The sequence below is a fragment of the Gadus chalcogrammus genome, chromosome 5 (genome assembly GCF_026213295.1).
Source record: "Gadus chalcogrammus isolate NIFS_2021 chromosome 5, NIFS_Gcha_1.0, whole genome shotgun sequence".
In the NCBI taxonomy this organism is placed as follows: Eukaryota; Metazoa; Chordata; class Actinopteri; order Gadiformes; family Gadidae; genus Gadus; species Gadus chalcogrammus.
Window position 1 is genome coordinate 3,282,596 of NC_079416.1, and position 26,055 is coordinate 3,308,650.

General features: G+C 44.6%; 1 protein-coding gene across 1 annotated transcript; it reads right to left on the reverse strand.

Moving 5' to 3' along the window:
- Positions 1–22,075: 22,075 nt before the first annotated feature.
- Positions 22,076–25,694, reverse strand: LOC130382706 (uncharacterized). Its single transcript, XM_056590585.1, has 2 exons — positions 22,641–25,694; positions 22,076–22,121 (listed from the first exon to the last, which is right to left on the reverse strand). The coding sequence occupies exons 1-2, from the start codon at positions 25,610–25,612 to the stop codon at positions 22,076–22,078; spliced, it is 3,018 nt and encodes a 1,005-aa protein (XP_056446560.1). The 5' UTR covers positions 25,613–25,694.
- Positions 25,695–26,055: the final 361 nt, after the last annotated feature.

Here is a 26,055-nt window from a genome sequence, read left to right on the forward strand (position 1 = left end):
TGGACTTTTTGCCCTTTTTGGATTTTGCCCTCGCTTTGGAATTTTGTGCTCTTCTGTGTTTTTGCCCAAAGACTTTGCTATAATAAACAACACTTCAGTTAACCCTCTCTGCACTTGAGTCTATACCCTTCCCTTTTGTTCACTTGGTTTAGAGTAGAACTGTGGATTTGTAGATCCGGGCTCGATCCCCAACTCTTACATCGTGAAAATAATCTAATTTGTATTGTTAAATGTTGACAGCATTCTGTGGTTTATTTTTAAATTAATTTACCTGTTACAGCAGCCAGCAGTAAAATATTGTTCAGCTATTTTTTGTCATTTTTTGTCAAACTGTCATTTCTGTTTACTATAACATTGTAGTGTTAGTGCTTTACAGCAACATGTAGGTTATTTTCAGTTGTGCTTGTAGTTTCTGTAAACTTATTGAGAGCATTCATTTGTATAGCTATTTTAAAGCTGTTAGCTGACAAAGTTTCCAGCAAAATCCTGTAAAATAGATAATGAAATAAATGCTGAAAATAAGATCTAAAATGCTGTAATCTGCATTTCAAGTAACATTTTCTTTGTAAAAAATACAATAAAATGGTGTACGTTAATACTACATTGATCTGTAAATTATCTTAAAAATAAACTAATACAGAAATATACTGGGATTATTTGTACAGAATTTTGCTGGCAACTTTTATTGCCAACACTTGCATTCATAAATAAGCCGCTCTATGCTTTTGTGCAGTTATCAATTAAATATATGTACATTCATAAACCCCACCTCTTTATATGAGACCATCAACATTCACAGGGAAAGCTGTGATGTTTGAGTGTCAACTTCTCCATCACTCACACACACACACTGAATGCAACAGAAGTAAAGGTGTTTATAAAAAAGAGACAGGCGGGAGCCAGAGAAAGAGAAGCGATAGCTAAAGCAAAGCTATAGAAAGAGTTACCCAACGCTGGGTTCCCCTTGACAGAGGCCACGTTTATACATTCTCTAAATACAGGGTATTTAGAGAATGTATATTTCCCCGCCTCCGTTTTCAAAAATAACATTGTGCACACATTGTTTTCAAAAAGGTTGTCATTTACATCAACCCGCATAAATAAGCCATTGAGCACAATTATAACTATGCCAAACCTATAGGCGGCAATGTAGTCAGAAGTCAGTTATTCATATAATTGAATAACTGACTCGCAGTGCTCAGAGTTCAAATGGTCAATATTCTGCAAACATTCCTCATCTTTCATGACAGTTATGAGGGAATAAGTGTTTGAAGATCATGGGCTCTTTGTCAAAAAATGTACTACTCACAATTTAATTTTCCTCGTTCTTTGACATATTTGAGTTTTTGCCCCCTGGAAGAGAAAAACAAAATAGGCTCCAGATTTGAGTTGTTTGGAGCTGTTACCATTGCGGCGGTGGAAGGATTGGAGGCAGTGCGACCGATGTGAGCAAGGCCGTTGGCAAGAATCTATTCAGGTACAAAAAATGTCCCATCAGGAGGCAAAAAATGAAGAAACAAAAAAATCAATAATTCAAAATAACTTTCAATAATCTAAACTTTCAATCTAAAAACAACCGTCCTCCCCTCGGCACTAATTAAGCCCTTGGCTGGTCTAAGAGCCAGGGCCGTGTTCCAATACCCGTACGCAGTACGTTCCAATTGAGATCCGGCGAAAAGAAGTATACTTCAAGGACCCGGATGCCGTACTCAAAATGAGCTAATCGAGAAGTGTGGATCGAAGGACACTCTCCGTACCCAACGGCAGCCATCTTAGCTACGTAGCGGAAGAGGCGGAGCCAGGCTGAGCCAAAGTCGGTGCATTTTCCACATAGCCTGCATTAATAGAGTCATTTTGTAGTTTTTATAGCTTTTTATAGCTGCTAGGCGTAAAGAGTTCACCGTTCAAAGCGGGATGTTTATTGCGGGGGAGGAGCCGCGGCGGCAGTCGTGATCGTCATTTCCGGTAAGTGCACCACAGAGTACTCGATTTGGAACAGCACTCACATCTGAAAAATTAGCGTACTCAAGTGAGTACGGATAGTGCAGATAGTGTACTTCCTTTAAGTATACTCATGGAAGTCGGGTATTGAAACACGGCCCAGGTGTTGTCACACGCTCACCTCAGACCCTTCTGCCCCACCTACATGATTTGGACCTGAATATATCCTACATGGCCCGACCCATACCACTTTTAATTAAATTAACCCTCCCCTACACATTTCCGATTTACCTATCCCCACCCCTAGTTACACACCTTACTCCAGACCTATTTGTCTAAAACCCATCTTTACCCCCTACTTCCCTGACACCTTAAATATTCCCCAAGTACCCCAACACACCCCTCTCCTCCCACACACATCTCGCCCGTCTGACGTCACCCCCACACCCCACAAATGTTCTTCCGGACTTGACGTCGGGTCCTCCCCGTAGTTATTGTTGTCACTTTCTGATGAAGCATAACAAATACCTGTGTGTTTTATGTGCATGTGCACACTTATCCTGAATAATTTGGGTTTACCAGAAATCCTGGTGCCTTAGATCCTGATCAATGTAGCTAAATCAAAACTCAAAATTCTCCTAGGAACGAATAGAGCGATGACCAAAAGAATAATCAGAGTTTTTAAACTCTGACTCAACCCGTATTTCATAGAATCTAGGAAAAATGGGCAAGGCAGAGAAACAACACTTCTCCTACGTCCGCCACCACTGGAGGCGGAGCTAGGAAGACCAAAGCTGCCAGCTGCGGCGAGCAGCAAGGCCCCTCTTACGTCCGCTTCCAACGAAGGCGCTAGGATGAACCGCTGGCAGGCGTATGAAAACATGAACAGAGCAGCGAATCAGCCTCACAATGAAGACACTATCTTGCTGTTGAACCTATCGAATGTGCAAAGCTGACAACAAATGTATCCGATGGTGGACTTAGCAGGCACACAAATTCATAAATAACCTTCTCAATAAAAGCATAGCACATCAGACATGGGTAACATCCATTGTAAATGGTTAGAGGACAGGATATTAATGGTCCCATGGCATGGAAATCTCACTTCATGAGGTTTTCTAACCTTAATATGAGTTCCCCTTGGTTGCCTATGGTCCCCCAGTGGCTACAACTTGTGTTCGGTGTAAAACGAGCACTAGGTATCCTGCTCGCCTTTGAAAAAATGGAAATTCAAGTGCGCTGATTTGGAATGTGGCCCCATATGTCGTCATAAGTGTGTGATTACTGTCACGACCAACTGGCTCAAAGCAGCTGTGACATGAACAGGGAGACCACACTATAATTTTTTTACAATTTTTTTATTTTTTTTCTTCACCCCTCGCGGTCGACTTGGGATCTGTCGGCAGTCTACTGGTAGGCCGCGATCGACTGGTTGGGCACCCCTGGGCTAAAATCATTCAGCCCAAGCACAGTAGCGTAGGCGGCCATTTTATTGTGATTGACAGGTGTCGTGACACGCCCCCATTTGGGCTAATTTCATTTAGCCCAAGCGCAGTAGCGTAAGCTTCCATTGACGTTTGATTGACAGGTGCCCTGACACGCCCCCTTCATATGCTTTCCATTTGGGCTAAATTAGTTTAGCCCATAGGCTGACCTAGCACAGTAGCTACAGTACAGTGACCTTCGACCAATCACAGCACAGTAGCGCAAGTGCAGTATGGCGGGCGTTAGCATGAAAATGAACGAAGTGGATTATTTACTTTGTAATCGGTTTTCTTTAATGTCTTTGGAGGAAAAATTGGAAGTGAAGAGATTGGGGACACATCAACCAAACGATGTACAGATTTACTGTCAGGAGTGCGGTCAGAATATGGCCGGTAAGAGTGCATTTGTAAGCGGGTCAACAACGTTTCGTATCGAAACATTAAAAAAGCTGTCTAAATAACCCGACATGACGTGACAAGTGTGTAGAGAAAGTGGCTCCTCTCCCAGCTGCATTCCAGCGACAGGCAGTAACAATAAGGTTCTCTAAGGAATCGGAAATTATCTAATTTAATGTTGCATACAACATTGCCGAAGAGGAGTTGCCAATCACCAAATTTAAATCCGAAATTATTCTCATGAAGAAAAATGGATTAAACGTCAACCCGACGTATAGCAATGAGATGGCATGTGCACAATTCATTGCAGTAATAGGCGACACCTTAAAGCAAAAGACAGCTGCGGACGTCGGAAACGCCACATAGGCCTACATGTCCTTCATGATTGACAGCGACACAGACGTCTCTACCAAAGAGTGTGTGATCGTCTACAGCCGCATTTTGCGCAAAGGGAAAACTGTCAACATTTTAATTGTGTAATACTTTAAGCACAAAAAAAGTTGTATTTTGCTTAATGGTTTAGTTCGAAATGTTCAATTTCAGCTCAGTGAAACACCTTCTTTTTTTTCTTTTTTTTAATTGTGCTTCAAATAAAGACACGCCTTTCTCTACACCTTATTCTTGTTTAAAAATCATTCACATTATATGAAAGTTATGAACAGAGATATAAAGGTGACCTCATGGCGTCCGGAGCCCTGTGAAGTATTGATACATTTAATGCATTCATTAGCCCACCCACCCAAAATCACCACCAGCCGTCACTGGATACATTGTACATATTTATAATTCGAAATTCGTCCCAGCTTTTATACCACATTTTTCACAACCTACCAGCTCTCGTTGTGAAAACTAGTCACCGCACCATTAGTTTCAATGGGATTCGCGACGGGATACTTTCAACATAAAGTGTACATATCATTTGAAAGTCATCCCAGCCTATATAGCCATATACTCTAGGGCAGGGGTCTCAAACTTGCGGCCCGCGGGCCAATTGCGGCTCGCCGGACGATATTTTGTGGCCCCCTACTTGACATCAAAGTTTAGTCACCTTCTTTTTATTTTTATTTTTTCTGCTGAGTCGTTGCGCTTGCCCGGGGGCCTCATTTATAAAGCTTGCTGCGCAAAAAAACCTTGCATAAGACCTTGCATGAGGTGAAATGTACGTAGGCCAATGGTATGGCTTCTCCCAAGTTTGTGTGCGCTGGAGATACACCCTTCTCTCCTGTGTGACTCCTCTGATGTATGTCGAGCTTACTGAAGCATCTGAAACTAACCGCTTAGCAACTGAGTTCCTCAAGTTGTGGAGCTTCATATCCCTGAGCATGAAATGTGTGTCAGTTCTTCTCACTGCATACGTTGGTAGGCTATTTATAGAAAATGTCTATGTTTTGACATGTTTGATTGCATTTTATAACTGCATGGGCCTGGATACGTCGGGGTGTGTGTGTGTGTGTGTGTGTGTGTGTGTGTGTGTGTGTGTGTGTGTGTGTGTGTGTGTGCGCGTGTGTGTGTCTTCCTGTGTGTCCAGTGGGAGTGGAAATATCGACGGTGGGAAAGAGTGTTTTGTATCAAGTTGAGGCCGACACATATTAATTGAAATTTATATATCATGAGATAAAATCATGTAATACATTTAGGAAATTATTACATGCATGATGCATCTCTTCTCAAAAATATTCGACCCTGGAAGTTTAAACTACGTAGTTTCTCTGCCGCAATCCTCGCGCGTCTAGGGCTTTTTTCTTTTTTTTTCTTCCCGTTTTAGAATGATGAACAGATGAAGAGCAGCAGTGATCAGGAGGACTAGGCAAGAAAAGCCATATGTTCTGAAGGACAGTTCATGTTCTGAAGAAGGTTCATGTTTTAAAGAGCCGTTTATGTTCAAAAGAGCCATTCATGTTGCAGAACTGTTAATAGTAAAGCTTGAGAAGACTGGATGTTTGTACTTTTTTGTGGAATACTTGATGCGGCCCAGCCTCACACAGACTCTACCTCCAGCGACCCCCAGGTAAATTGAGTTTGAGACCCCTGCTCTAGGGTATAAGCATATAACTGCGTTGTCTAATTACAGTTTAATTCATTTTTTAATTCATTGCACCACGGGGAGGCTGTTTCACATGTTAACAATCAGAGTGTTACAGTGTGTGAAACCGGGCGACTGGTCCACCTCAATAGATTTGAAGGACGCATACTTCCACGTCACAGTGATCCCCAAACACAGGAAATTCTTGCGTTTCTCATTCCAGGGGTCACACTACCAGTACAACGTCTACCGTTCGGCTATTCTCTAGCCCAACAAACGTTTTCCAAGTGCGTGGAGACGGCTCTCCAGCCGCTGCACACAACAGGAATGAGAGTACTGTTCTACTTGGACGATCTGCTTTTGCTGGCTCGCTCAAAGGAGGAAGCAGCTATTCAGACAAAAAAGCTGGTAATTCACCAGTCAAATTTAGGCTTCGCCATAAATCGGAAGAAAAGCTCCCCCCTCCCCTCACAGAGTGTGATTTATTTGGGGGTAGAGCTGGATTCAGCTGTAATGAGAGCATGGCTCTCAAAGCAGAGGATGGAGACGCTGTGGTCTCTCCTCCGTCGCTGTTCCCCGGGCAGCGTTGTGACAGCCCTCTCTGTCATGAGGCTGCTGGGCATGATGTCAGCCGCACACACGGTGGTGCCGCTGGGGCTGCTTCACATGAGGCAGCTGCGGAGATGGTTTTCTCGCCTGCGCATCGACCCGGTGCGCCAACGGCGGCGCAAAGTGACCATTCCCCTATCAGTGGGCCCCGATTTGACCCACTTTGGCGATCCCCGGACCCTCACGAGAGGAGGGCCGTTGGGCAGAGCAACGTCACACATCTCAGTGTTCACGGATGCTTCTCTGTCGGGCTGGGGAGGAACATGCGAGTTTCACGTAGTGGGCGGCATTTGGCCGCCCCCCGTGAGCATGCATATAAACGCATTGGAGCTCTCCACTGTGTTGAAAGTAATCCAACACTTTGCCCCAATGTTAACAAATCAACACGTAATGATTCGCACGGACAACAAGGCGACAGCAGCATACATAAATCTCCAAAGGGGGCGTGCGCTCGGCACAGCTGCTGAGCATAGCGAGACAGCAGTTATGCTGGGCGCACACACACTTGCTCTCCATCAGAGCAGTGTACATCCCCGGTGTCCTGAACAGACATACTGTCGAGGGGGTGTCCCCAAACAGGAGACTGGACTCTGCACCACCACCGTTACAGTTTAAATCATTATTCACAACCTACCAGCTCTCGTTGTGAAGACAAGTCAAAGCCATTCGTTTCAATGGGAATCGCAACGGTCTATAAGTGTACATATTTATTATTAGAAATTCGTCCCCGCCTTTATACCGCAGATACTAAAGGGTCTATAGCATATAACCGCATTTTCTGATTACAGTTTAATGCATTTTTCACAATTAACCAGCTCTCGTTTTGAAGGCAGTGTTAATTTTGGCAGCTAGATTTAGTCTTGGGCTGCACAGGGTTCTGTTTATGAGAACCTAAAACACCCGGGACACCCACCATCATTGACAAATCAAGTCTATTATCTTGCTGATATGATAAACATCCAATAATCAACTACACCCCCATCCCGCTGCGTTTGGTTAAAGTTGTAATGCATAGTGTGCATTCCATGATTCAAACTCGACTGAACGAACAAACGATTCGCGAACGACTCCTCTTGGCGAACTGAATGACGCAAACTGAATCACGGGAACGAATCACTAAATCCAACCCTAGTCGCCAGTGGGACTTGTAGAGGTCAGCAACTACAAACTCAACCGAAGGAGCAGGAACAATGTTCGTGTTTTGCGTGATAAGAGCAGCAGTCGTGAGTATGAACGAGTCATTAGGGTCCATAGTCACTGGAACAAGTGGCTTGGCGTTGATGAACGCTGCGAATTCTGCCATGAAAAACACCAGCACTTCGTGTGTGAGCTTGTCTTTCAGCTGGAGGAACATTGCGTCCATAATTCACCTCGCCAGCCCTATCATTCTCTCCCATGAACAACCACAATGGGATGCATGTGGGGGATTTAAGGTAAGGTGACCAGTTTTCTGAAATGAAATTCGGGGACACTTTCAATTATCATTATGAAATAAAAAATGGGGACAAGTACTTTTTCTTTTTACTTTTTTACACAAATGGTCAGAGGCGCCATAAGGGGGCGAAAAGTTAGGACAATACTGAGGGCCCGTGACTGACAGTGGCCCTAAAAAAATATTAGAACATTAGTTATGTTAATAAAAAAACATCATTAATGGATTTTAATAGAAAATCAAATTTATAATTAGACAAACACTTTATCAGTATGCAGAATGTTTCCTGCATGACTTCACAGTGTTATATTATCACAGCTCAGTGTCAGTAGATATTGTAAAGTTAGTATCGGACTATAAGATAATTGAAGCCTTCACAGGTAGAGGTGTGGTTACAGAAACTGCACATGGTTGGTGTTGCCTGTGTGTGATGGTGGGACCCAGTGTGATATCTTTTCATGGGGCCCAACATCCCTGGTGGAGCCCCTGCAAAAGGTTAATAAATCAAAATATCAGCACCCACAAATATCATGTATCAGTAGTGCACAGCAGTGTCAAAAACACAAATATAGAATAATACATGAGAAAAAACATCTCTTTTCCAAAGTTAAGTGTCATCTGCAATGACAGCTGCCAGACCAGTAGCTATTAAATATCATCAAGATGTAATTAATAATAATTACCAAGTCAAAACATATAAAAATATGTAAGTGGATCACATAATGTGTGCCAGTGGAAACTGTGGGCCTGGCCCAAATAGTACAAAAAAGTCACAACAAGAAAATACATCTCTAGTAAGAAGGCTGGACACAAAAGGTTGCAATCAAACAAAGAACAAATGGGTGACATCACCAACCATCCATCCACTGAGGAAGACAAAAATATCTTAGTCTTGTTTGCTTGAGTTAGGATGGATTTTTTGGTCAAAAGTTTCTACTCACAACTGAATACTGAACTGATATTTATGACACCAAAGGTGGCAATCAAAAAAATGGGTGACATTACCGTGATCCCCTCATTCATCCACCTCCGCCTCAGGAGACTGGGTAGAATAAGGGCAGAGAACATGAGAAAAACTGCAAGAACAGAGCCAATAGTAATAGGCTACTGTATTAAAATCAAAACCTACATTTATAAAGTGCACCCACAAAAGTCACTCATCAGGGGGACAGTTCCAGTATAGGAATTGGGCTCATATATTATCTGTTTGTCCTTCTATCTCCTCCCCTCTCTCACTTTGTCTCTCTGTCTCTCACTCTCCCTCATTCCCACTTTCTTTATTTTTTTATTTTATTTAACCTTTATTTTTCCAGATAAAACATTAAGAACAGTTTCTTATTTACAATATTGATCTCCCTCTCCTTACCTGATTTGCATATTTCTCAGAAGATTGTATTTTCTTCTGGATGGCTCTGTCTTTGGCCAGCATCTCCATAAACTTATCACAAGGGAGGTTGATGTTTGTCTTTACAATAAGTATGGCCTTGATGGAAGGAACAGTGAACCTATTTCTGCTGTCTGTCCATATGACATTCATTTGAGAGAACACCCTCTCTACTGGTGCATTACTGCCGGGTAAGCACATGACAATAGACACTAATCTTGCCAGGTCAGCGTGCGGGATGTCATTTTCTTTGAAATGAGTAAATACTGTGCTTCATCTCTGACTGAGTGGTGTCTCAAGAGTGATTCCCCCTTTAGGAACTCTTGCAGGGCAGAAACCTCATCAAATAAATCATCTTCTTTGATTTTCACATTGGGGCACTTTTCCTGCAGTGTGGCTGTTGCCTTCTGGATCTCTTCGCGCAGAGGTTTCTTTTTTAAAAGGAGACAATGCAAGTCATTTAAATTGTCTGTATGCTTTCCCCAAGCTTGCAAGTAGTTCACAGCCGTTGTGAAGAAAGACTGAGTTGTATTGAGAACGTTTTCTCTAGTAATTGCTGCATTTTCCACGAGCTCCCCCAGCAGTCCTCTGGCCAGTACTGGAATGAAGCTGTCGTCACGTCTTGCTGTCAATTTTACCTCCACCTCTCTCAGGATTGCAGCTGACTCCACAGCACAGCGGTCCTGGCCTTCAAGCTTCCTGATTGTTTCACTAAATATGGCCAGGTTTCCATGGGCAAAGGCAAGCCACAGTTCAGTCAGTGGATCTTCAAACATTCTTCGCAAGACAACAGGGCATTTCTCTTCAGAAAGAAAAAAGGCTTTAAGTGGTGCATACATTTTAAGCACTCTTTCTAGAGCAGGGAGCATGGACAGCCAGCGGACGTTGCTGTGTCCTAAGATGTTTTGATACTCTTGGCCAACAAATTCACAAAAACTCTTCAATCTTTCCACGTGTAAATATGTGTAAATATGAAAATACCCGAATATCTTTGTGAGCAGGTACTCTACATCAATGGGAAGGGTATCCATAGCTGTTCTGGTTGCATTATGGATGATGTGGGCAGGACAACCCAGGCCAATCACCTCCCGCTGCAGTGCATTTTTCACTTTGTTGTGGACGTTGACTCTCCCCACGCTATTCAGCCCGCCAAAGTTGGTGTTTGTATTGTCGGCAGAGAATGCAACTACTTTATTTTCCAGGGAAAAATTTTCAATCACCACCATGATCTCTGCTGCAAGTTCCACTGCATTTTCTCCTTAAAGTTCAACAAAATCAAGCAATTTTGTTTCTATGGACATGCTGCCATCATTTGCTTTGCAATACCTGACCATTAATGGCAGCAGCTTCAAATGTCCATGATTGGATGAATCAATCGACAGGGAAACAAATGAAACCTGCTCTAGGTCCTGTCTTACCGTATTGGTTGCCCACGGTGCGAAGACGTTATTCACTATGGCTTCATCTTTGGTCCGGTCACATGAAAACTTTGGCTCATAAAGCTTTTTTGTCAGTTGTGCTGTGCAGTCCATAGATCGGCAACTATGATTGTGCTTCATAGTGCGGTACGCCAAGATGCCCTCCTGCACAGCTAACTCAAACTCCTTTTGGGAAGGCTCTGTCTTCTTATAAAATGTGGTGGTAGAGGGCGTAACAGCATTGGCAGTCAGACCTTTTTTATGTTTTTTTGTCTGCTTATGCTCCACCACATAATATCTCCCCCCACTGGCAATTGAAAAAGAAGACTGGCAAAGGGTGCAGTGGACCACTGTGTCGTCTTGGCCTGGGCGACAGGGGCGTTTAAATTTAAATTTTTGCTGGATTTTTTTGGTAAAATGGCATTTGTGCTTCTTTGAAAGAGCCATCTTCTCCTCTACTCTTTTTGCCTCTCGTCTGTTCTCTTCTCCTTCAATGCTTTTCTTTTCTTCACCCTTCTTTCTTCTCTCCTTAGCTTTATTGTTTACTTATTTATTTCTGCCTTTCCACACTATTCTCCTGCTCTTTCCCTCTTCTCTCCTTCACTCTGTTGTTTACTTCTTTATTTCTGCCTTTCCACACTATTCTCCTGCTCTTTTCCTCTTCTCTCCTTCACTCTGTTGTTTACTTCTTTATTTCTGCCTTTCCACACTATTCTCCTGCTCTTTTCCTCTTCTCTCCTTCACTCTGTTTTCACTCCTTCACTTCTTTATTTCTTTATTATAGTTATCTTTATAGCCATTGGTTACCCACACAGCCCAACACAAAAAACAGCAGCCTAACACACACAACTATCAACCATTGACTAATTATTAATTAATTTATTATTAATCAATAATATCATCATTATTATTATTTTAACAGTCTCAGGTCCCTATGCCTACTGGAAAATCATATGCTACCAAAGCAGTCTTTCACCTCCCCCTCTTCCAAAACAGAGCCACATACAATGTCATCACCTGGTAATCTCATGCTAACGTTAACATTACAGCTTCACTAATGACAGATATGAGAACTTTGTCATAATGTTAACGTTCACTGACTTTTATAACATTACGTTAGGTCTTCAGTTCAGATAAACAATCATACTTATTTTAACGTTACATCACTTCTCACACACACACACACACACACACACACACACACACACACACACACACACACACACACACACACACACACACACACACACACACACACACACACACACACAGCCAAGTCTACTGCCAATTCACACAAAATGAATAAGTTCATACACAACCTACCATTTATGACCGCTGATCTTCTCTTTTTCCTTTTTGCCGCCTCTAGATTGTTGTTGTTGACGCTGCTGCGTCTGGTCGTACGTCCTGATAACGTATGTACGTCATACGACGTCTTCTCTGGTGATGCGTGATGCGTGATGCGAAATGACTACCGTAATAACTGGTGTTTGAGTCTGCGCGCATTTTTCCCCCATTCAGTGTCAAAATCGGGGACATTACCTGGGACAGCTTTGACCGGGGACAGATCACCGAAAACGGGGACTGTCCCCGGAAATCGGGGACGTCTGGTCACCCTAATTGAAGGACTAGGTGCAGCCCTTGTCTGAGCGGTAAGTCTTTACTGCTGTGCTGTTAATGTTTGAGGCTATAAAAGCGATGGCCTCTCTTCTAAACCGAATCAGCACTCCCAGTAGTGTGTTGTTCAGGTCAGGTCCTGTCAACAGCACGTTGTTGAGTGATACGCTGTCGTAATGGGCCCTGGAATCGAACACCACACGTGTTTTCTTAGGTTTCTTCGGATGATACAGCCCGAACGTTGGTAGGTACCACCTTTCTTTGTCCGGGCTGAGAGGGGGGCTAACTCCGCATGACCGTTCCGAAACATGTTGTCCATGAAGGTGAGAAAGTGGTCTCTCATCTCTGGTTTTTTCTCAAAGTTAAGTTTGAGAGACGTGAGACGCCTCAGCGCCTGTGGCCTGTTGTCTCGGAGCCATGGTTGTGAGCTTTTGAAAGGTAATGGCACCAACTGTTGCTTGAGTCTTTTCGCAGGGCTTCATCCATTATCTCCATGAACATTGAATCTTGAATGGAGGGAGCCACCTGGTTATCATCCCTGGTCCGCCTGAACACCGTGCATCCAAGGTGGTCGGTTTCACAGAAAGGTTGGTCCTCAGAATACGCTGGAGGCTCACTGGTGGCTTGGGTTTCACTGAACCTCTCCTTCACATGGAACACGTTGGAGCACGTGTCAAAGAGAGTGGGCCATTGCAGCTCTGTGGTGTTTGTGTGGAACGTGCTAATAGTCAGCGGTCTATGGACATTACCTAGACAAACATTTCCAATAATGACCCACCCCAGGTCTAACTTCTGTGCATAAGGCAGATTGTGAGGGCCATTCACCTGTTTACGGACTTTATGCACTCTGATAATGTCCCGCCCTAATAGAAGTATAATGGGGGCTTGTGGGTCAATGACTGGGATGAGCTGTACCACTGACCTTAGTTGAGCATGGTGAAGAGCTACTTCGGGGGTCGGAATCTCCTCTCTGTTGTTCGGCATGTCGTTACATTCTATGAAGCTTGGCAACGGGTCGCGAACGGTTCCATCCAGAGACTCCACTTCCTAGCCACTGGCCCTTCTGCCTGCTGATTGCTTCACTCCAGCATATGTTCTCAGTCTGTAAGGAGCGCTTGGACTTTGGTCGTTGAACATGTCAAAGAACTGTGGGCTGTTGCCCTGTTCGTCAATGATCACATGCAGTTTCACATCTTTTTCTCTGTGGCCGGCTGGAAACACTTTGACGAGGCATATATTCGAGCAGGAGCGGTCTGTGAGTTCCCCACCACAGACTTTTGTGCATTTGTTGGTGACCTGAGACTGTGGTGAAGCTCCATCCTCCTCCCCGCCGTACTCAGATGCCTGGTCAGCCTCCTGCTGCCAGGGTGCGGGTCCAGGGTGAAGCGCTGTGTTGTGCCTGTCGCTCTTACATTCAAAACACTGGACATTGAGTTTGCAGCTCTTTGCTATGTGAGATGAGGTAGAGAGACATTTAAAGCACAGATTGTTTTCTCCGAGGAGTGTTTTGCGCTCGTCAATGGGCTTCTCGCATTTTATTGCAGGCACTAGTAACTCAAAGAATATAAGCACTGTCACTTTAGAGGGTTTTGACACAGACTCTGACCTTGCAAATGAACTTAATCATTTATTTTCCCGTTTTTACACCTATGATTTCAGTGAAGAAAAACAGGAGCTCAGTCATAAATTAGCTGACCAGAACCACTTCACAATTGAAGAGGAAAATATTGAAAAGGTATTCTCTTCCATAAATCCAAATAAAAGCCATGGACCTGACAATATATGTGGTAGACTGGTTAAGTTGTGTTCTAGAGAACTTAGTCGAATATTTCATTACATCTTCAATAAATCCCTTCAAAATCGGCATGTCCCAAAATGTTGGAAAGATGCTGTAGCCGTTCCAGTTCCCAAGACAAGCTGCCCAAAAATTCTGAATGATTTTAGGCCTATTGCTCTGACATCTATTGTCATGAAAGCTTTTGAAAAATTAGTGAGAATTTACATTTTAAAGAAAACAGAGTCTGATATTGACCCATTGCAGTTTGCCTATAGGCCACATAGAGGTGTCGAGGATGCCACAGTCACTCTGATGAACATGCTTTTTAAACATCTGGAAGGAAAAGGAACACATGCTCAGCTTTTATTTATAGATTTCTCTTCTGCTTTTAATACAATTCAACCCCACATTTTAACAGAAAGACTTTTAGAGCAATTTGATTTGAGTAAAAATCTTGTTGGATGGGTTTTAGAATTTTTAACCAATAGGACGCAAAGAGTGTGAGTCAATGGAGTACTGTCTGACCAGATCTGCTCCTCCAGTGGCTCCCCTCAGGGCTGTGTTTTGTCCCCTCTCCTGTTCATCCTTTACACAAACATGTGCCGCAGCAAAAGAGAAGGCAGATTTATTGTAAAGTATGCAGATGATTCTGTCATTGTAAGCCTGCTACAAGGGAATGAAACAGGCCATGGCCCAGTCGCTCAGGATTTTGTAGACTGGTGCGATAGGTCCTTTCTACACATGAACATTTCAAAAACTAAAGACATGTTTAAAAATAAATGCGACTTATACACCGATGCGACGTATATATGTTTTTTTCCTCGTCATGGAGCATTTTTTGACTGATGCGACTAATACTCGGGAGCGACGTATAGTCCGGAAAATACGGTAATTAAGCTACTCACTAACATATTAACCTATGGTTTGTATGGCCTTTTTCATCTTTTTATTTATTTATTTATTCTGACATTGTTTTTTTTATCTGCCATGATGGCTTGCATTTAGTATTTATTTATCTTTTGATAGTAATACCCTTTTGTATGCTTTTTATCCATGTTCCTATGTCTGGAGTACTGTTGTCACTTTTATGTCTCTGTCTGTCGATGATGTTAATGTTGTCTGCATGTGTGTGTAAGCAGCCAATTCTTTCTTTCTACCTGCAACCAAATCTACCCTCGGGTACAAATAAAGTTACCTCACCTTACCTGGTCTGTTATGAATGCGGTCATGTCTCCTTCGCATGGAGCCTCTTTGAGGAAGTCACAAAAGCTTTGTTGCGGTTGATCGAATCGTCTTTATTAAAAAAAAAAATCATTCAATTTTTATAAAACTAAGTGAAATTGTCTGAGAACTTAATTCATGCATCACATTTACAGGATGGTTGATTACTATTATGCAGGGGAAAATAGACAAAGAAAGTGATGATAAAAATGTATTTATTTGGATATATTATTTAACTGATCTGATTCATTCATATATACCTACACAGTGCTTTGAACACATAAGTATATTATATAAAATACAATTATATACGTTCATTACAAATTACAAACATTGCAAATGATCGGTGGTGCATTTATTTGACAACATTTTTGCAATAGTATATGTCTGCGTCCTGCAAGACGGAGGCGTAACTTGTAGTAGGAGGCGTAACTTGTAGTCGGAGGAGGCGTAACTTGTAGTCGGAGGCGTAACTTGTAGTCGGAGGCGTGTCTAGTACTTTTCTAAATCGCTGAAGTATGTAGCAGTGGTGCGGGGGTGCATAAATGACCGCAACTCGGACCTCAAATATTAGGCCTTATATAAAAATAATGCACCCGACCCGCTCATTTAAAAATATGCTGTTGATTAGCTTAATCTTGATATGCTCTTGATTAGCTTAATCATAGCCTAACTTGAAACTGACATCCCTGAGTCACATGCATTTAAGAAAAGAAGCCTATTACAATTTTACAATGACATGTAATGCATATAGCAGTTTAACGTGGGGAACCTGCTTAAGTTTAGCCTACTTAATCCCTTTATACCTTTAACAAAAAGACTGCAGATTAATAATTCAAATAGTTTTATTGAATACGCATTGTTATTGATCGCATGCTGCATGTTTTCAAGGTCCTGCATGAGATAGAAAACAATTAATTAAAATAAATATTACTGATAGAAACAAGACAAGAACAATGTCACTAACATGAGGATAGTTATGAGAAAGCCTTCATATTATAGCGTTCACATTACAAGCCCTCATTTTATACATATTTGCCGGTCTTCAATACATGGATTTCTCAGGTACGTCATCACTGTTGCACTGGGCAAACTCGGGGCAGAAAGAAGCAAGCAACATCTACTAGCCTGTAGAGTATCGAGTATTTTGTGACTGTTCAGTGTGTATCTCAAACGTGTGCATCGAACTAACTACACCGAGGTGGCGAAAGCTGGGGTTTCTTCCAACGTTAAAACAGTAGGCCTAAGCGTTCGAACATTTCGTAAAGAATGTTAAACAGTATCACAACCACAAGTAGTCTGCCCTAGTTTTAGAGTTCATTAAGCTTGTAAAAACAAATCATCCTTGTTAATCCACTTCTTTTTACTTACCGACATGAATATCTGAAGATCCGACTTCAAGGAAGATCTCGTGTTAACCGTGGATTACAAGGCTTTTTTTTTACCGCGAAAAGAGAAGATCTCGCATAGACCGTGATTTAGAAAAGTACAAGTTACGCCTCCTACTACAAGTTACGCCTCCGTCTTGCAGGACGCAGACAGAGCCTACTCCATTTTTGTGCGCCACCCTAAGGTGCACAAAAGCCTCTGTTTGCTGGGCTGACCCTAAAAAAAAAGATTAAACACAAACATAAATAGGTATACATAAATAATGTAATCTTGTGAGCGAGTAATTGACATTGGTGACACAGTGGTGTTTAACACCAGCTACGTCCATGCAAAATATAGCAACGTATCATAAAGTAAAAACGTTTGAAAAGTGGCACAGGTCTTTAAGCTTGATTATTTGCATTAAGATGATGAATCTATAAAAACCAATACGGCACAAAATATTTCGGAAAACTTTCATATAACTTACATTATAACGTGCACTGCTTTCCCTCTGCCATTTTCATTAATATCCCGTGCAGCGTGTGAACGCAGAGGATTGTGGGTAGTTTAGGCTTGTCTAGGATGCAGCGATGCACCCTTGAAAAACCTCGGAATTCTCAAAAACAAAGGACGCGAAAATGGCGCGGCTTTCGAGTGTCCTCAACATTGGGACAGTGCTTGTCAGCGTTCTATGACGTAGCGTCCTTAAAAGGGCGGCCGTTGAGCGTGCTTCCTTGACATTGGGAAACACCCCTCGGCTTTGTAGGGGGAGGCGTTTGATTGGCTGCAGTATGCATCTACAAAGACTAGTCCCACCTATACGTCAGACACACCCACGGCCATCCGCCGACGGACTCATGTAGTGAGAACAAAGCGTCTAGACCTAGACACCTGCCGTCCTGTGAGTGCTGCCCATTTGCTAGGAGGGTGCATATGTCTCTCTGTAGCAGTGGCAGGCTGAACAGGGAAACCTGGTGGCCTCAGGCTACAATAAAGAAAAGCTTTGCGTGACATATCCCTCCAAGTACCTTTTCATGCTTCCTCTTCAGGGCTAATTTTTTCCTTGCTTAACATACTAGGCCGGAGATACTTATCCATATATTGTTTCCATTCACAGTCCTTGATTCCATAGAAGAAGAAAAAAATGACATAAGCTCATTCATAAACAAAAGGGATTTGCACAGTGACTGAACGGACAATACAGAAAGAGAGAGAGTGCAAAATACTCCTGAAATGAGCCTATTATCCGGATGGATTTGGCAGGTTTAATGAGATGCTTCCCGTTAGGGTCGGACTGGAGTGTCGTCTCACGAGTTAATATTTATTCTACTGCACGCTCTGCCTCTGTGTGGGAGGACACTCAAGACTGCTGGGAATATCTCAAATTATATATTACCTTGTTGAGGACCATTATGGCTCCAAGGTCTGTGTTAGTGTAGAAAGTATTATCTTCGTCATCCTATCACAAGGACAAAGAATTTGTCGTTGTGAATATTGTTTGCTGTACTGTATCTTGACACCCCCCCGCATTGACTTATGCCGGCAGTCACACCAAAAAAGGGCTGTTTGTTTGTGTCTTACTTGCTTTTAAGGCAAAGTTATGTGATTATAAATCAACACATTTCCCACCTCAGCGTATTTCCTTTGAGTATAAGCTTCCTCTCCTTTCCCCTTACGAGTGCTTGTATAGTACTCAAAGAAATTATTTCATCCAAAGCCACAAATACACATTCAGACATCACTTACCTAACCCACTACCTTTTCGCTGATAGCTGCCAGAGTATCCTGTTGACTAGGGGATATTTCACACATTGATCTTGAGGAATGGATCTTGCCTGTATTGCATCAATCAACCTTCCGGGTTAAACAGATGTGATAACCGTGGGCACTATCTACAAAGTCGCCTCAGTTCATTCAGATATACATGTACATATATATGCATTGTTTCTGTAAACGATGATGAATACATATCCATCATCACGAATATATGTTCATCATCACCAATATAATAATGTGCTTTCCATTTTAAGCAGCTTGAAAATAGTTTATAATTTCTAACCAAATACAGTCAATATTTGAAAAAAATCCTCAACTGCTTGATTGGATATGATTTGTTTATTCATATAATTATAATGCCAGTGTTTCTCTCAAACAAACAAACAAACAAACAACAAAACCTTTAAAAAAAATTATATTGTGTTATTGTTTTGGACACACATCGCCATACGGAAAATATTATAAATGTAAATGGACTGCATTTATATAGCGCTTTTCTAACCATTGGCCACCCAAAGGGCTTTACAATATTGCCTCACATTCACCATTCACACACACACGCACACATTCACAGACCGACGGCGGAGTCAACCATGCAAGTCGACAGCCAGCTCTTCGGGAGCAGTTAGGGTTAGGTGCCTTGCTCAAGGACCCCTCGACACTCAGGTAGGAGGCGCCGGGGATCGAACCAACAACCTTCAGGTTACCAGCCAACCCGCTCTACCGCCCAATATACCCTCACAAAGCAGAATAAGCAATGTAGGCCACTTCATTTCTAACCCCTCAAAGACAGCAGGCGTTCTGTTGGGTATGGGTGCTGTGCTAATGTAGTAAACTCGGTAGGCCTGATAATCGAAGCGATATGAGACTTGATAGCCCTATTTGAAACATTTTATGTAATGTTTGGGTCCCATTGATCAATCTCCCGACTGCAATCCTTATGTACATTGAGCCTGGCTCACTGTTCTGTAGACTTCGCAAGCTTAGCCTTTGTGTGTTTGTGTCGAAGCACTGGTTGTCGCCCGGTAGTCAGGGCGTAACACGGTGGGAGTGACCACCCAAACAAAAAGTGCCATTATCCAACATGGCTGTTTCTAAATATTGATAAAAATGATTTCTCCAGTTACTTATGTCTATGGTTGTACCGGTCAGCAAAAATAGCAAGTAAACAAATCGTTCCCGTTTTCTAGAGGCAGTTGACTCATGCAAAAGTCACCGGTTGCCTAACAAGGGTTGGTGAAATGGTGAAAAAATGATGGTTATAGAACTAATAGAATGGATTACATTGACCCAAGAAAGAACCAAATGAAAGCTTGACCCCTTTTAAGGATAGAACATGAAATAAACCCTGTTAACAAACAGAATCCCTGTGGATGAGGCCTGAGCAGAGGCCGTGACAGATCCCAAGACCTTAACTATGACATGTCGATAGCTGATGGCAGAACTCCACTGGCCTCGCTTAGCCCTCTTCTTTGTCCTGACTCACCTTGTCCTATCCCCCCCAGCACATACAAACCCACACACTCAAAAACATGACTTTATGGAGATTTCATCCCTCCGGTGCCCCCCCCCCCCCCGTTCTGTTACAGCGAGCCGTCAATTGTACGCCACTGTCCCAACTGACTGACCAATCTCCTTTACCAGCCTAATGAGGTCCCTCCATGCCGCCCCCATCTCTCTCTCTCTCTCTCTCTCTCTCTCTCTCTCTCTCTCTCTCTCTCTCTCTCTCCTCTCTCTCTCTCTCTCTCCTCTCTCTCTCTCTCCTCTCTCTCTCTCTCTCTCTCTCTCTCTCTCTCTCTCTCTCACTCTCTCTCTCTCTCTCCTTCTCTTCTCTCTCTTCTCTCTCCTCTCTCTCCTCTCTCTCTCTCTCTCTCTCTCTCTCTCTCTCTCTCTCTGGTATGCAGTCTATTTTCATCTATCTGACACTCTCTCCATCTCACCCTCTCTCCCCCCCCCACTTCTCACTCTTGTCTCACTCTGTATATCGATGGTAGACTCAGCTCAAAAAACCTTCTCAATAAACGCAAAGCGTATAAGAGATAGGGGTAGCGGATCAATTATAAATTGTTAGAGGATACGATATTAAGACGCTGGTTACGAACCGTGACCAAAGCCATAATAACCGGTCACTCCCAGCGTAATGCTAGGTCACCACCTGGTGACAGCAGAGAGGCTTAATTGAGGAGCAATGTTGCGAACCGTAACAGCTCCTAGAGACAAGCGTAGCCAAGCCTGGCATCAACATGAGGCAGCGCCAGACGGCATAGCCTACATGAAAATAAACAGTGACAAAGAGCAGCTTAATTGGCATAACCATGCAACAAGTAGCTCTAGTTTGCCGGTGACCACTCCGTGTGTGCCGGCAAGGAACGAATGTGGTGGTGGACTAAACATCCACACAACACACTTTAAGCTCTCAATAAAGGCAAGGCGTATAAGAGACATGGGTGACGTATTCATAATTAACTTGAATTGATGAATTAATTCATAAATTAATTAAAAGATCCCAGCAAATGCTGTGACACCACTTGGTGACAGCAGAGATAGACTTAATCGAAGAGCAACTTACGAATTGTAACAGCTCCGAGAGACAAGTGTTACACCTTTCCTGCTTCTTGGCTCTCAGACCGTAGTCCGGGAGCACAGGGGAGACGTTCCCTCCAGGGCCGATGTCCTTTCGGGGTAACACCCTTCACTATAACCGGCAGTGGGTCTGTTTATTGGTCGGAAGATACGGGCACGGATTCTCGGCGTTTGGTACTTTATTCAGTTATTTATAACAGTACACGTAACTCGGAAAACACACCGGACTCGTTTCAATTCCTCCTAGACTGACACACGCTCAATCGCTCGTTCAACTCATTCGTCGACTCATTCGCTGACGTCACTCACACACACACACACACACACACACTCTCGCGCACACACATACGCCACTCTCGTAACACTACCCCCACTCTGGATGACAATCAAAACAGATTTTTCACAATCAGCACAATACACCAACCTGTCCATACAGATATACAGCCCCCATACACATTCAATCTAGTTCAAAGGGTGCAAGTATAACTAGTAGGCGTCGATTTAAGAGGATGACGATAAAGTGTAAGCTTGTAGTGCAAAGGCAAGAGAATTGAACAGTGTGTTGCGTTTAGTGCACTATTACACAGTTGAGCAGAAACAAATCTGAAAAGGCATTACAATACCCATCGTTCAGACTACGAGTAGAAGATATAATTAGCATTTTAAGGATATCATAGTAGTTCTCTGTAATTACTCAAATATTAACAGAAAAATGCAAACCCTGCAGAACGCAAATGCAGTTTACCCCATAGTGCATTCAACAAGCTATTACGTCAAGTTTTTTCTTTCTTTTTTTTTTAAGTATAGAAAAATAAACAATTAGCCTGGAAGAGCCTATAAACAGTTGACTTTGTATCAAACATATAGTTATATATTTTCTTTACCAAGAGAAATACAAAACATAGCAAACTTATTATTGTTTTTAAAAAAACATTGTAAACATTGCCCTTAAAGTCCTGGAACTGCTGCCATGAACAACGGGCGCTCAGTGAGCCGTGCTCACTCATTGAGCCAACCCACCCTCACCAAACTGAGTCGGTGGTCTACGCCTGGCGCTGGGGCCTTTGAGAACTATGGCCTCTGAGGGTTCTGCACCGCCGCACAACCCCCACTGTCCATTTAACTCACAGAACGGAGGAGTCAGGTGAGAAGCAGGCAGCTACAGGATGTCCACAGCTGGATCGAGTGAGGGAAAGCTGGAGCTGTCATCAGTGTTAGGAGAAGAGACTGGGGCAGACCCAGTAGAGTGTCAGCAGGATCATACGTTGTCTGGGGGTGACAGCATCCATCCATTGGTGTCCAGCTCTGGGCTTGCTCCAGGGCCCAAGTATTGTCCAGTGGGTCCCGGCGAGCGATAAGGCTTTAGGCTGATCGTGGTGAACCAACCGTTACTTTAGTTCTTGGCCCTTTCTGGATTCGATAAACCAGGGGTTCGTCCAACTGACCCAGAACGAAGAAATGGCCCTTCGTAGATGGGAGGAACGATCCTCACTCTGTTCTTGAATTTTTTTGTTCCTTTGGAATGAGGTACCACACAGCATCACCAACGTTGTAATGTGTGCGGCAACAGTTCTTGTCATATTGTCCTCTTTGGCACGTTCCACAGACTCTCCGAGAGCATCTCTGGTGATTTGTGACCAAGCTCCAGTCCGCTCTCGAAGGTGCTGGACATACTCAGGGGCTGAGGGAGCTGGTTCAGGGTCCGGCGGCAGGCCGGATACAAGGTCTACTGGCTCACTCACTTCCCGGCCAAACATCATGTAGTTCGGGGTGAAACCAGTTGAACTGTGCTTTGTTGCTCTATAGGCCATGACAGCATAGGGAATCATGAGGTCCCAATCCCAGTGGCAACGCTCGGCTGTCGTGGCCAGGATCTTTTGCAGAGTGGCATTGAACCTTTCAACTTGCCCATCGGACTGAGGACGGAAAGGTGTGGTGTGTGTTTTGTCGATCCCGAACAGCTTGCACATTTCCTGGAACACCTCAGACTCGAAGTTCCGGCCTTGGTCGCTGTGCAGTGTCTGCGGGGCTCCATAGCGACACACCCACTCGGAGGCAAGCACTTCAGCCACAGTTATAGCTTGTTCGTTAGGTAGGGGAAAAGCTTCGACCCATTTTGTAAAATAGTCCTGTATTACCAGCACATATCTGTTGTGGCGTTCAGTCTCATTCAGTGGCCCCATAATATCTAAAGCGATGCGCTCCATAGGCGCTCCGACTCGAACAGTGCCCATGGGGGCTTGCGGTGTCTTCCGTGGCCTGGCTTTTGATGCGCAGCTGGTGCAGGTGTTACACCACAGGGCGACGTCCTCCCTCATTCTGTACCAGAAGTATCGGGTTTGCAGCCGAGCTACCGTGCGCTCTACACCAAAATGTCCGCCAACCTGTCCCTCATGCATCTGTCTCATGATGCCTGGCCGGAAGGTGCGGGGCAGCACTACTTGTGGATAGAATTGGGTATCGTCCAGGCAGTAGAAGCGTCTAACTAGCACTCCGTCTCTGATGTAGAGGCGTTTCCACTGGCTCCAATATGTCTTTGTGGCTGGGCTGCATGGTGAGACTGTTACCCATGCAGGACGCTCTCCGCTGGTTTCCAACCAGGTTATGATGGGTGCAATGTCTGCGTCGTCTTCCTGGGCTTGTCGCAGCTCCTCCAGGGACCAACCAGCAAACAGTTCATTTTCTTGTGACTTAATCAGGTATATTTTCTCGGGGGACTTTAAGTTGTTAGAGTCAGCTGGCAGGGCCTTGTCTACCCCCACTAGACTTGCTTCTGCGGGAGCTGGGTGTCTCTCTACCCCCACTGGACTCAGCATAGCCTGGTTGATGTCAGAGTCCAAATTGCACTGCACAGCCTGGTGACTGATGTTCAACTGAGGAGGAGATGGGCTGGGGAGCTTACAAGGACAGGACTGACGGCAGGGTCTCCGGGAGAGGCTGTCTGCGTTGCCGTGAAGCTGGCCAGGGCGATGGATGATCTCGAAGTTGTATTCGCCAAGTCTCTCGAGCCACCTGGCGAGCTGTCCCTCAGGCTCCTTCATCCTTGTTAGCCACCGAAGGCTGCTGTGGTCGGTGCGCACCGTGAAGCGCCGCCCAAGGAGATACTGGCGAAAGTGTGACGTGAAGTCGACCACGGCTAGCAGTTCTCGCCGTGTGGTACAGTAATTCTGTTCAGTTGTGGACAGCTTGCGGCTTCCATAGGCTAGCACACGTTCCACACCCTGCTGAACCTGCGAGAGAACAGCGCCGATACCGACGTCACTGGCGTCTGTGTCTAGTATCATGTTGCCTTGGTCGAGTGGGTAGCCCAGGATTGGCGCGGTCGTTAGCAAGCCTTTAAGTTCATTAAATGCCGCCTGGCATTCCTCAGACCAGCGAAACTGGGCATGTTTCTTGGTCAGGGCATGGAGAGGTTCTGCAATGGAAGCAAAGTCTTTAACGAACCGCCGATAGTAAGATGCAAGGCCCACAAAGCGACGGACATCTTGGATTGATGTCGGTGTCGGCCAGTCCTGCACTTTCTGGACTTTGTTGGGGTCAGTGGCCACACCGCTCTCTGAAACTATGTGACCCAGGTAGGCTACTTGGCGGCGGAAGAGGCAGCACTTAGATGGTTTTAGCTTCAGTTTGGCCTGGTCGAGACGACTGAAAACCTGGCCCAGCCGCTGCAGCATCTGCGGAACGTCGCTGCCCAAAACGATGATGTCATCCAGGTACACTAGGCAGGTCTCCCACTGCATGCCGGCCAGCACCCGGTCCATCAAGCGCTGGAATGTCGCCGGGGCATTACAAAGTCCAAATGGCATGACATTCCATTCAAACAGTCCACTTTTGGTGCAGAATGCTGCTGCTTTGCGTGCTCTTGGGGTCAGTTCGACTTGCCAGTAGCCGGCCGCGAGGTCAAGGGTGCTGAACCACTTGGCGTCAGAGAGGGTGTCCAGCGTGTCCTGGATGCGGGGCAGAGGATATGCATCTTTGATCGTGCAGTCATTCAGGCCTCTATAGTCAATGCAGAGGCGGTACGTTCCATCTTTTTTCTTCACCATCACTATGGGAGATGCCCAACTGCTGTTGCTGCGGCGGGCCAGCCCCGCCCCCAGGCTCTGTTGTATCTGTTGGTCAGCATCCTGTTGTTTCTCCAATGCCATCCGGCGTGGTGGTTGCTTGACTGGGAGGCTTGGCATGGTTACGATGTCATGCTGAACCAGGCTGGTCCTGCCGAGGTCAGTGGGTCCTGTGGAGAACACATTCTCATAGGTGCACAGCAGCTGAGCTAGCCGCAGCTGCTCCTCTTGGTTAAGCTCAGTAGAGCTCTGGGCATAGAGCTCCTGTAGGTGCTGGGGGACCGGAGGGCGGCTGCTGACAGTCTGTTCAGGCTGGTTGTGGGCAACCGCGTTTGTAGGCTGCAGAACCTCTACCGGCTGGAGGAGTCCCACGATGGCCCCCTTTTTAATGGTTACGGCACTGTTGCCTGGATTGAAGATGCGGAGGGGCATGGTCATATGGGGCTGAACTTCCACTAAAACTCGGGCCACTAACAGTCTGTGTTTTTCAACAAAGCCTTTGGTGGGGCTCAGCATCAATCCCCCTTCAACTGGATCTTTAAGGTGGATGTTGCCTCTTACCACAAACTCCTGCCCAGCCTCCAGCACCACCGTCCGGGCCACTCTCACTGAGTGCGCCTTTGGTTTGTTTTTGGAATCGAAATACGGCACCTCTTCTCCAAACAGCACAATCCGTTGATTCCCAAAATCAAGACGTGCCTGGGCCTGGCTCAGGAATGGATGGCCCAGCAGGGCTTCGTCACCAGCTATATCAGCAACCAGGAAGAGGACGCTCACCTGACGGTTGTTGATCTGGACAGGGATGTGAGCTTCGCCGAGCGCGGGTATGTCACCAGGCCCAACACCGATCAGAGTCTCTACGATGGATGACTGAAGTGGAGGCCTGACATCTGGATGAATGGCGTTGTAATGACACAGAGGAAAAACACTTTTCCGAGCCCCACTGTCCAAAACAGCGC

Excerpts from the sequence above, each read along its gene's own strand:
- LOC130382706 (XM_056590585.1), bottom strand. The coding sequence starts at position 25,612 with ATGCTGAGCCCCACCAAAGGCTTTGTTGAAAAACACAGACTGTTAGTG. Across the intron at positions 22,122-22,640 it reads ACCAGAGATGCTCTCGGAGA|AACCCTCAGAGGCCATAGTT; the intron begins GTCTGTGGAACG and ends GCGGCGGTGCAG.